Genomic DNA, 13,004 nt, shown 5'->3' with positions numbered 1-13,004 from the left:
TAACACCATACTGGTGTAGTCTTGGTCCATGCCATCTAAGAGTTCACCAACTTAGATCAGTAACACTGAATGGTGTAAGTGTGTACAGAGGCTGAAGAGACTGGCTACCCAAGAGAGGAAAAGACTAGAAACAGATTTACACCTACATAGGAAAACAAGCATTAGGTATGCCAATTAGGCATCCAAGCAAAGATAAAGTACATAACCCCTTGCAAACAGGAACCTAACTTACTCTGGAATGCACATTTTGAATACCCCATCACCAATATTCCATCCTGAATGTAACCAGGTCAAGGGCTTGGCACAATCTTCTCCAACTCCTCCCTCCTCCCTATTCTGCCCACTGTACTTCTGTTATAAACACTTACCATGTGGTACTGTAATCATCTATGTTTATGTCTGTGTGTGCTGTGCTATTCTTGAAGGCAAGGACAATATTTATTCACTTTTCTACAGTGTTAGAAGGAATTTAAGAAATATTTCACAAACAAATGAACAAAAAAATGATTGTTTAAAACTGGAAAGTGTTCATGTACATATTTACAAGGTTTTCCCAAAAGAGTCAATTTTTAAATTTTAACAAAGAGGTAAGGAAGGCAATACTGTTTTTAAAAAGTTATTTTCCACTACAGAGCATTTTCGCCCCCCTGGCCTATGTACTGGCTTCCAAATTTCACAGGGGCTGAATAAATGCTAATTTCCTTCCTGGCATGATCACAGCACATCATCACCCTGGTGATGGTTTTAGATGTCTGTGCCCCACACACTATCTGAAAAGACACTAGCAGCCTGAGTCAGCCCAATGGGAAATCAGTGTGTAGTATCTGGGGATGTGACTCAGCACCTCTCCTCAAAACACCTCCTCATGGCGGCGGGCCTGGTGGCGCAGCGGTTAAGTTCGCACGTTCCGCTTCTCAGTGGCCCGGGGTTCACCAGTTTGGATCCTGGGTGCAGACATGGCACCACTTGGCACACCATGCTGTGGTAGGTGTCCCACATATAAAGTAGAGGAAGATGGTCACGAATGTTAGCTCAGGGCCAGTCTTCCTCAGCAAAAAGAGGATGACTGGCAGCAGTTAGCTCAGGGATAATCTTCCTCAAAAGAAAAAAACAACAAAAAAAAACACCTCCGCAAGGGAAAAAATAATCAAACCATCATGACAACGGTCACAACCACATCACAATTATTAAGTGAAAGGAATCTGAAAGCAACGGTGAAGACATTATAACTTAAAGAAGAAATAAAGTAAAATTCTGTAAGATATTAGCTTATTCTGCCCACAAAATCTGGAAGGGCCTTAGCTATTCCATGCACAAAAATACATACATGCCATAGTCAACTTAAATGTGTAACAAAGTGTTTTTAGTAACTTTTCAAATTATCAATCTAATTTCATACTTTTAATTAAATGCACGTTTTCATAGGAGATAATACATATGCTGGCATAGCCCTTCTTTAGGGCTTCTATAGAACAGAGTTCTTTTTGCTCTTGTTTGTTTCCTTTGGTTTCAGTTCTTCATTCTACGTTAGACACAATAATTTATTTGAAATGAACTTCTAGCCACTTCAAAATCATGCAATTTACTGTTTGGGTAGCACAGCACAGTAGTTAACTATTGTTGGAAAGACCTGGGCAAGTCGCACTACCACCGTGCAGCCATTTGATCCTGATCGCCTTTATCAGGCTCTGTAAAATGGAACAACAATAGCATCGACCTCAGAGCCTTGTTACTAAGGTTAAATGAAGGAAATCATCTAAAGCATTTGGTGAGATGAAGGCATACAGTAAGGGCTCAATTGATGTCTGCTAGTATCATTGCTCCATGAGCTTCTTTGGTTTCCAATTATTTCATCAGTTACCTGCAACTCTAAAAGAACTATAAAGAAGGAGAATCTTACAACCACCAATTTTACTGTTTCTTGGAAGTTCTATTATAAAAGGTGGGGGAGGGGTGGATAGGAGAGGGGAGTGAAGGGAAGAAAATGTAGGAGAAAAGATAGAGTGGCAAAACAGAACTAAGGGGACGAAGCGTACATAGTCTTTCTCTATGTCACGGGAACTCAGACAACAGAAAACTAACTACACTTGCAAATAACATCTGTGGTTAGTGACTGCCAGGCACACAGTTTAAAAATTTTAATTACAGACATCAAAACACATTCACATCTGAGAACACAGAGCAGAACTTGTCATAATAACTTCAACTTTAAATAGCAAAGCCTACACAGAATTTCTTTTATGAAATCGTCTCTTCTTCCTTTTCTTTAGTCTTACTCTCTTGCAAGATATTTAAATCTTATGTGTACAATTTCTCAACAGCTTAAAGTGCATCCTACCACCACTGTGACTCGCTCAAACATATTTGCATCTTAGGTGTCTTCTTTTCTTTTTTTTAACTTCTTTGCTTTTTTCCACTTTGCCATTTCCTTCAAGAATACCCGATATGACTGATCAAACTGTAAAACAGCAGTCTCATTAATGTGCAATAATGACTTGGAAACCTGTTTCAGATAACCATATTCAGACCAATTACTGTGTGAATAAACCTCATAAAAACCCATCAAGGAAATTGGAACACATACAAGGAAGCACAATCCCAAGTGGCAACCAAAAAGTAAGCTGCTCATCCTCTGATCTGCTTTCCTAATTCTGGCCTCCTGACACCAGCACTCCTGGAGGAAGCCTAGGATTCCTTCAAATCTTTTGTCTAAAAAACAAAACAAAACACACAGAAACACCACAAAGGTATTTGAAGTTGGCTCCTACTCAAGAAAAGATTAAATCTTACATATCTGCTTTCAGTATTTTGTGTTTCTCTTAAGATCCATATACACTCTTAGCCCTGATTTTTCTGTTTCTTTTTACTCTTGATTTTCTTTTTCTTTCTAAAATCAATCACTCAATCTAGAATTATGGATACAGAGACAACTAAGATCAAAGAAGTAATATAGTTCCAACTAGTCAGAGATTGTTCCTATGACATGCAGGACAGCCTTGTTTAAATATTTCCTATTATGGGGACTCTCTGTTGATAAACAGCTCTGACCACTTGGAAAACGTTTTCAAAAACAACATCAGCGGGGCCAGCCCGGGGCCGAGTGGCTGGGTTGCGCGCTCGGCTTCAGTGGTCCGGGGTTTCGCTGGGTGGGATTCTGGGCACGGACATGGCACCGTTCATCAGGCCATGCTGGCGTGGCATCCCATATAGCACAACCAGATGCACTCACAACTAGAACGTGTGCAACTATGCACTTGGGGGCTTTGGGAAGAACAAGAAGAGAAAAACAGAAGACTGGCAACAGATGTTAGCTCAAGTGCCAATCTTTAGAAAAACATCAGCAATTAATTTTCACTGAATGTTTATGACGTGCCAGACCTTGTGCTAAGCTCTTTCCATGTATCACCTCGATTAATCCTTATAATGAAACCTTGGAGAGAGGTAGGTATTAAGGTTAACTATGAGAAAACCAAGACTCACAGGGGTTAAGCAACTTGCCTGAAGACACACAGCTTTCAATCGACAGAGCTGTGACAACAACTTGGGGTTTCAGACACCCAAGCCCAGGCCTCACAACCTTTACTCATGGGTCCTAATTTGCGACCTCTGTGCTCCCTCTTCTCTAAGACAGACCTGTCCAAGAAGCATTTGGCACTGTGCTTGGTTTTCCCCCAAGCCCTCCTTACCAGAATGGAAATGAATCTGTGAGCCTACAGAGTCCAGGCCCCACAGACGAGGGTTACCTGAGAGTAAGGAGGGAGGCCAGGCCCCCGGCCTCCCAGCCCAGGTAACACAAATTCCTGCACTTCACTGTCACCTCATCAGTTCTGTCTCACTCCTTTCTTATTCTCTAACCCCATGACCTTACCCATGGTCTATCCACATTTTTTAGTCACCAAGAGGGACTGGTCTTCTCCATTCTGCTGCAGGAGCCCCTGTAACCAACTGTGAGCCAGCACTGCCCTCAAGGGCCACAGAGCAAATGCCCTTCTATGGGAGCACAGGAGCGGGGCAGAAAGGGAATGACTATGGGACGGTAGAATCCAAATCAGTTCCCCTCCACTTAATACTTATACAGTGAGCCCCTGCTCAAATGCCAATCCCAACCAAATTCCCCTGAAAAACTTATACTCTGAAAAAATATTTTTTAAATTAAATCCAGAAGTTTTTAAAAAACGCACAACTCTGCAATTAAGTTTAGAAATAATAATTTTTATTAAGCAATGGTCCTGCAGACAAGACCTAGAAAGATCTTTCTCAAGTACCTATAGATACAGGTAGAATTTAATGAAAGACCTCATTTTCCCACTTACCCCTCAATCAGGTGGCTCTGCCAAAACTGAGGGCGGCCAACAACTAAACCTTACAGGCCTAAGTATTTTTATATTGTGTTTTATTATATTTATGAAATATCTGCTGAAGTTGGGGGACTATTCTAAATGCAATAAGAACAAAAAAGGATTATACATTGGCTTTGCTCTTAAATAGTTTGGAAGACAAACCACTCAAGCGACATGCATCAAATGCGTGTAGGGCAATTACAAAGCAACACAGCAACAAATACAAAATCATGAAGCACAGCTCCAACTCCTAAGTGCTGACAAGGAAGAGTTCTGCAAACAAGAAGCCTTTGCAAAATTAGATGGGAGAAATTAAGTTCTTCCAGAGTTAAGTGTCAGAGATAAGTCTGTAGGGCAATATGACAGGAGAAAGATGGTGAGGCTATCCCTAAAGGAGGACGTAAATCCACATGTAAGCCAAGTTAAATGAGAAAAGTGCTTTTTAAGAGAGTCTGTAAATAAAGTGCTGGATTCTTTTCTACCTGAATTTACCAGTTGTTGTTCCATCACACCACAGCCAAGAACTTCTAGCCATTCTCCATGGAAGTTGATCTCCATCTCGAAGGAAGGATGAGTAAAAGGAAAGTAGCAGTCTACCCATCTAATGTCCAGTCCTGCAAAGACGCCAAACAAAAGCAAACAAATAGCGTTAAAAGGCAGTCTACCCTGGGGCTGGCCCCGTGGCCAAGTGGTTGAGTTCCCGCGCTGTGCTGCAGGCAGCCCAGTGTTTCGTTGGTTCGAATCCTGGGCACGGACATGGCACTGCTCATCAAACCATGCTGAGGCAGTGTCCCACATGCCACAACTAGAAGGACCCACAACGAAGAACATACAACTATGTACCAGGGGGCTTTGGGGAGAAAAAGGAAAAAAGTAAAATTTAAAAAAAAAAAAAAAAGGCAGTCTACTCTTTCTTATGATCAAGTCTGCCCTTCAGCTAATGACATCAATGACTACATTCTGAGTAAAATAAATAGCAAACAAATTAATTTGCAACACATTAGGCAGTGGCAGTAAATCTTAAAATTTGTAAAAAACTGGGCATGTCTTTTCCAATATGAAAAACACTTTGTACAGTTCCAGGACTCTCTAAAACCAAATCAATCACCCGTCAAATCCCTGCAACCACCTTGGCAGGGGAAAAAATTAGGTCAAGAACACAGAAAAGCAAGTAAGTTTGCTAGTTCCTATAAGTGAAAATGACATCTCAGAGTTAAAGAAAAAGTATTTTTACTACATTGTCTTTCAAACTTACATATCAATACTATGACCAATTTAGGATAAACTAATCAACTGTCACTTTCACAAGTCTATGTATTAATTTTTAATTAAGTTTACAGGAGCTAATAAATTTAAATAAAATAAGATCTATCAACTACATTTAAGCAAAACATTTAAAAAGTCCACAAAATTTTTCTACAGATGAATGATAAATATACTTAAATCTAAACAAGCAAAGTACATGCTAAATGCCAGAGTGAATTTCTCAATAGGCAATTGTAAATATGGCACTCATGAACAATGATATTACTATTTAACAAAGGAAAAGACTAACGAATCCAAAACAATTAAAGCCTGAGAGCAGAGGTCACTAAAGAGAAACCAGATGAGAATGTCACCTAGTAGCTAGATGCCCACTGTGAGGAACGCACAAAACGCAGGCATTAGACAATCATCTACCAGTCCCCTCCCTGTGTTTCTTTCACTTCCTGTAATGATCTTTCTCCTCTTCTTTCAGGCAACACTCCTGATTCTGATTTTCCATGGTAAAATGTCCCTCTATGAATTTAAAATATTGTTTTCTCGCCCAAGAATATCTCCATTTTAAACCTTGTGGAAATGAATAAAAATAATAATAAAAATGGCTTCCGTTTATTGAATACATACTATGCCTCTATCATCCCACTTCACATATAGGGAAAAAGACTATTAGAAAGGATGAGTGTTTTACCCAAAGGCATACAGCTAGCAGATGACTAGGCTAAACCCAGGTCTACCAAACTCCTAAACTCCTGCTCCTAACAATTAAAACATAATACCTGCCCATTAAAAAAGATATTTCAAGGAGCAAAATCAGATGGGAACAGAATTATGAAACATGAAGGCCTTTCCTATGCCCCAAATTACATAGGAGAAAGTAGGTTTTTCTTTCATTGTTCTGTTTTACTTGCACTTATTTTCCTAGTTACTTGCTGTGTACGGCAAGTGACAGCTGATTTCTGCTTACAATAGTAATACAATATTTACCCTTTTAATATACGTGTGGTATAACAAACATTAAACTGTACAAAAATAGTGTACAATTTGATAAATGTTGACGTATGTATACATCCATGAAACTATCACTACAATCAATATAATGAACATATCCATCACCCCCAAAAGTTTCCTCGTGCCCTTTTGTAATCCTACCCATCTGTCCATCACCTGTACCTCTTCTCACCCCCCATATCCTCAGGTAACCATTAATCCCCTTTCTGTCACTATAGTTGACTTTGCATTTCCAATTTTATAAAAATGGAACCATACAGAATGTACTCTTTTTTTGTCTGGCTTCATTTATTTATTCTTTATTTATTATTACTTAGCATAATTATTTTAAGATTCACTCATGTTATTGCACATATCAATAGTCCATTCCTTTTCATTACTGAGTAGCTTTCACCAACATTTTTTCTAACTAGGAAAAAAGCTGGCCCCATTGCAGGCCATTGGGGAAATGTCTACAAGACTCCTGAGTAGTCGAGACTTTTCTGTATGGAAGCTCCTCTGTGCAGAGCAATTGCTTATTCTTGATTACATTCTGCGAAGAAGGTATCTGTACACCTGTGTGACTGCCCATCTTTGGGACCAACAATCTCCTACTAATATTTTTATTCAAAAGCTCCAGAGACAATCCTGCTGGCAAACAGAAATGTGTGATGTGCTGGGATATGTAATGAGTGCAGAAGGACTGGTAGACAAAACATTTTTATCACTCTTTTTTTCCAATGCCTGGCAGGTAAGCACTAATCACCTTCTGAAAACAATTTAGAGAAACAAATTTTCTGTACATAGCTTTTTATACCTGGCTTGAATTTTACCAAAAGCAACAAGAGTATTCATGGTCCTTTCATCATCATATGGTTAAACATCACCTCAGCGCCTGGAACATAGGTGAGGTCTACATTAATTTTCTTTGTACGTCCTTATTTTATTCCTTTGGACAGGCTAAACAAACAGCTTAGTTTACATAGCTTTATATCTCATACCTGTAAAATCTTAAGTTCTCCCTAGTAAGAAAGGATTTTTAAGATATTAATAAGTCCACAAAATAATCCCAAGTGTTGGTTAAAGTAATTCAATTATCAATGTTGCTTAAGCTCGAACTAAATCCCTGCTGCACGACATCTATGGGAAGCTGAGCTTCTACCAACACAGGACCCTCTCACCCACACCCGTCCGAGCTGTCTGTACTGACGGCGCCATCAAAGAACCAGGATTAAACTGAAAAGTTATGTGGCGGTCTCTCCTCTCCTCCAGGAACCTTCTTTTTACTGAGGGGCTTTTGCTTTACCACTTCTGAAACTAGAAAAAAATTATAACTTTGGATTAAAATTTTTTGCTGTTGAATAAATTCTTAAGATTAAAATGCCCATGTGTTGGTTACATCAACTCAAGGGTTGCTCCTTTTTGGTTTAAGATCTCAGCCACAAGGCCCTCGAGTTCTTCTTGCTCAATCCTCTGACAAGCATCTCTTTCAGTAGCAATCAAAGATAATTTTTCCACACTGAGAGATACACACAGCAAAGCCTGAAAAGGCAGGAAAGTCAGCCAGAGTTTTTCAGAACCCAGGAAGATGACTTATATTAACGATCTATGGAGTAGAACTCATTGATAATAATAAATATCACAGAAACTAAGACAGAAAACACAGATTGGCAAAAGTTTTGCCAATAGGACTGGGAAGTTTTTAATCCTTTTCACTTCCTCAGATCCTTTGCTAAAAGTTTCCTTTTTAAATCCATATGATCCTACAAAGAATGACGAATGCATAAACCATGCATTTTCTTTGCTCCACTACTTTAAGTACTTCTTCAGTTCTTAAATTCTGCTTCGCTCACATTAACAGGCAAAAGCCAAAATCTACAAAACTCCATTTTTGAGAAGCCCATGGCTCTACCTCAAGCACAAATGGTCATTATTTGAAAGTAAATTATATTAGATAATGTGAAATTTTTGCCAAAACATCGTATTCTTTTATATATTCTAACAATTTAAATTTCAGATACATTGACACATTAATAGTAATTTTTTTTAAATCGCTGGTAGTGGAATCATTTGTTGAAAACTTTTATATTACTCCCAAAATACACTGTTGTCTTGTTTTCTCCCTATAACCTCAAAATTATAGTAAGGATTATTATATCTGATTGAAAAATCATCTTGACATGCATCTTGTATTAAAAGATGTGATACTGAATAACCAGCTCAAACTATGTTGAGTATGACTTATTTTACATGTCAAGTATCAGGAGTCAGTGAAAAAATCCACCAAAGACTGATGCATTTTGTGTTATATACTAATAGAGGGAAACTTTTTGTAAACATGTCCAAATCATATGGATTCATTATGAATTAGAATGATCTGTTACTGAGGTGATAGAGGAAAATTAAATGCGTGTCTATTATATATCTAAAGAAAATAATGCCAAAGTATTTTCTTTCTTTGGGTTTTTCCTGTATTTGGATGTAATAATTTATTAAACCATATTTACAAATGAAGTTCAGAGCTTTTTAAAAATTATCTTGGAACTCTGAGATTACAGTAACTGTCAAAAATTACACACCTGAGTTTTTAGCCTAGAGTCAAGCAGAAGAAAGAACACCTTAGAATAAACCAAACCTGGATTCAAGTTTCAGATATCCACCTTTTTTCTTGTGAAATCGTGAGCAGGTTAATTAACCTCTCTGAGTCCCAGCTACCTCATCTCCACACTGTGCAAAATGGCAGCTATTCACCCAGTGGTTTTGAGTAAAGAACCTTCAGGAGCCCAGCTTTTCTCGGAAACAGAGATCCTCTTTGGAGATCTCGGCACTGACTCTGCTTTCTCTCTTGAATGAGGATGCTGAATTTTTTCAAGAATGAGGAGAGCTCAAAGTCTAGAAGCATTCCCTCAATTTGGACCTCAGACTTGATTAGTGAAATTCCTTCAGGATAATGATGTGAGCCCAAACAGAAGACGTATAGCAAGAACTCTCATTCTCTCAGCTCTGGCAAGATCCTACCTGCCACAGGAGCTAGAGGCCAGGAAACGCAGCTCTGCATCTTGATCACTCCATGTACCAGCCTCTCGACTTCTGGACCCTTGGCAAGACCAATCAATAACACAGTGCAGAGGTGCATCCGTGTGGGGGGCTTGGGGGGCAGGGTCTCTTCCCACCAACCTCTGACTCCTATGCAATGTTGCGGGGCCTAACCACTCTGACATACTGTGAATATCAAATAGATGTCATTCCACCCACCCTCAAAATAAATCTTATATAAACATAATACATTTCATTTCCCTGACTTACTGACTCATTTAGGGATTCCTCCTCTGTTTCCCATGCCCCTTATATTTAAAGCTGAGACTCTGCTATCAGAACCACCTCCCAGAGGTGTTAGAGTCTAAACTATGAAAGGTTGATGGCCCAAACTAGAGCATCGATCAGTGATTTTACATATCCTACCCAAGGCTACCCTTCACTGAAGCAGATAATTTTAAAAATTGATGATACAAATATACAATTAATCACTGCTGTTGGGCATTAATTTTTCAACAGGTTTTCCCCTCAGTTGGTACCAGAGAAACAGCAGAATGTAGTGCTCTGATACCAGTGCTGCTACTCATGCTTTCTGCACAGGATACAGTATGCATCAAAGGAAGGAAAGCAAGGTGGAGGAGAAAAAGGACGGAGGGTGCTCTCCGGCTAAAATTAAAGTCTTCCACAATCTAATGAGGGACAACACCCAGCCATCACTGTCAAAGGCACCTGACAATTCCATCTCTTTTGCTGCTGTTTAATTTAAGCAGGACCTACAGTCCTTTAAACTGAAAATGTAGCAAGCAGCATACAGGCATTTTTTCAGATTTCTCCATATTGCTCTATTCTAATAGCTTTCTTAAAAAAAATTTTCTTTCAATAGATAATATGTTCACAGGGTTCAAAATCGAAACATTGTAAGAGGATAAATCTCACTGAATAACAGGGCATCAGTGAGAAGTCTCACTTACATCTCTGTCCCTGGCCTACCCACCTCCTTCTGGCCCCTTATGGGTGAACTCCTAGAGTTTCCTTTTTATTGCCAGATGTAAGCAAACATATGCATGTGTCTCTATTTTCCCTCCTTTCTTATATAAAAGACAGCATACTCTGAACGCTATTCAGCACCATGCTTTTCTCTTAATGACATGTTCTGGAGGCCTCTCCACCTGAATACATGCAGCACCTCATCATTTCTTTTCTTATTGCTACACAGTGTTCCACCAAGTGGCTATGCCACATTTATATTACAAGTCCCTTACTGATACATACTTAGTCTATACCAATACTTTGCTATGAACAATTACACTGCAACAAACTGTCCTGTTGGGTCAAAGAGTAATGCTTTTCTAATTTTAATAAGTATTGCCAAATTGTCCTCCAAAGGAGTTGGACAGTTTTGCACTCCCATCAGCTCAATACTTTTCAAGGGGGCCAAGGCCACACAACTAACTAGTGAGTCAAACTAGAGCTCAGACCCTGAATGAAGACTCAAGGCTCTGCTAATAAAAGATCACCCTGCTTGACCTCCACACACAGCTCCCACGTAGCTAATGCAATAGCTGGGTACCATGGGCAAGATCCCAGGTCCTGCTGCCTTCCTCACCCTTGCTCTGTCTTTTTGCATCTCTTCTCTCTCCCCTAGCAAAGGAAAAGAGTGAGTAACTGCATGGCTAGCAGTAATGAGGAAGAGGAGGCACATGTACGGCCTGAAACATCCACGTGGGAATATGAATGCTGAGTCCACTTCCAAGCCCATCTTATAAGTACCACAAAGTCATTCACAACTAACAATTCATTCCCCATATAGGGCCTTACAAATCAGGCAATGTCACCACTGTGACTCTTGAGTGCACCATATGTATTCTATGTGTCCACACAGCCACACACCCTCGAGTCCAGTACCGCAGACTGCTAAGTGGAATAAAATCATTCCAACTACAAAGTTAATGCTAAATACCGCCTTTTCCCTCTCAAAGAGGGAAAAAGGGTAATAAAATCCTCTGGTGCAGGACCTCCATAGCACATAGCAGAGGATGTTAGCACTATTTCAGCCACAATGACCCCCTTGGCTAAGACATACACAAAGTAATAGGGGAAAAATAAAAGGTTAGCAATTTCTCTCACCATTGGGGCTGGTGTAACTGATCCCACAGCTATTAGTCTTCTGCTTGGTGGAAGGACCAGTGTGTTAAAGTGTTGTGTTGTTTCAGCCTGTTGCCCTGGGACTCCTATACAGAGGAATGTTTGATCGGGGCTTGGATCTTAAGTATTATCACTTCTCCACCTCACAAAGAGGTTGGAAATAGAGTACAGAACAACGTAATTGCTCCTCGTTGTAACTCTGAGTTTGGGACCGGAAGCACGAGGATGAGTGATCACTCTCCGGCTGCATACGGAGCAGAGGGGACAGGCCGACAGCAGCTGGCCTGGGAGTGAGCAGCCACAGGCCCTCTGGTCCTCCATCTTCTTCCCGACCAGCTCACAAAGGATGACTGCACAGACAAGCCTGGTACACAGAAGGCTCACAATCCACACTCCACAGTCATTACAGAGACTTAGGTGGGTTGGATATAATGTATGGGAAAAGCAATCGCAGATCTAGGATCAAATCCCAGTGCTACCACTTTCAGCCACATAACCTCAAGCAAGTTACTTAAGCTCTGACTGCCTCAATTTTATTTAAAATAAGAATAATACTTACCTCACAGAGTTTTGGTGACAATTCAGTAAGGAAAAGCGTGTAAAGAATCTAGCCCAGTACCTGACACTTAATAAATACTCAATGGATGATTTTTGAATTGAATGTCACTGAAAATCAGACCATAATCTAAAATCTCTCTCTCACCTTTTAATAAAAATATGAAGAAACATTTCTAAATTGCATTCCTAAGGTAACCACATTTGCTGTTAATTTATTATGGCACAGTGCTGAATACTTTACATGCTTGCTTTAATCCTTACACCGATGTAAGGCTGGTACAAACACTGCACAATAATCACCATTGTTCCCTTATTAGAGGGAAGGAAGTGTGGCTGAAACAGTTTACATTTCTAATCTAAGTTTACATAGCTATGAAATGCCAAGATCAGAATTCAAATCCAGTGTGTCAGACAACAAAGCCCTATGCTGCCCTCCACTGGAGCAGACAATGAAAAACTACACTAATTCAACTTCCCATGCCAAGCACCCTTTCAAGTCCAAGATGGCACTGTCAGTCTCCTTGTTCTTCTAACACACAACAACAATGGGTATGATAAAAAAGAGAAAACCAAAAAGGCATAGTCTAGTTCAAGGCTAAGATCAATATCTCCACAGGCCAGAAACAGAACAGAAACGCAAAACAGTGAAACAAAATACAGCACAGTGTTGCTGTG

The 13,004-nt window shown here is 39.7% G+C and overlaps 1 protein-coding gene across 49 annotated transcripts in view; it reads right to left on the bottom strand.

Moving 5' to 3' along the window:
• The window catches only part of FARS2 (phenylalanyl-tRNA synthetase 2, mitochondrial), a 465,546-nt gene that overhangs the window by 314,302 nt on the left and 138,240 nt on the right, over positions 1 to 13,004 (bottom strand). For 41 of the 49 annotated variants that reach the window (XR_011429879.1, XR_011429877.1, XR_011429876.1 and 38 more), the window contains one exon: positions 4,823 to 4,954. The exons of the other annotated variants lie outside the window; for them this stretch is intronic. Coding sequence is in view for 35 of the 41 variants with exons in the window: in XM_070244873.1 (XP_070100974.1) it covers positions 4,823 to 4,954 (132 nt within the window). In the remaining 6 variants the exon portion in view is untranslated. The remainder of the gene's footprint in view (positions 1 to 4,822; positions 4,955 to 13,004) is intronic. 49 annotated transcript variants of the gene reach the window in all.

This window comes from Equus caballus, chromosome 20 (genome assembly GCF_041296265.1).
Source record: "Equus caballus isolate H_3958 breed thoroughbred chromosome 20, TB-T2T, whole genome shotgun sequence".
Taxonomy (NCBI): domain Eukaryota; kingdom Metazoa; phylum Chordata; class Mammalia; order Perissodactyla; family Equidae; genus Equus; species Equus caballus.
The sequence above is the reverse complement of the archived record's forward strand: the minus strand, read 5'-3'. Positions and strand labels throughout refer to the sequence as shown.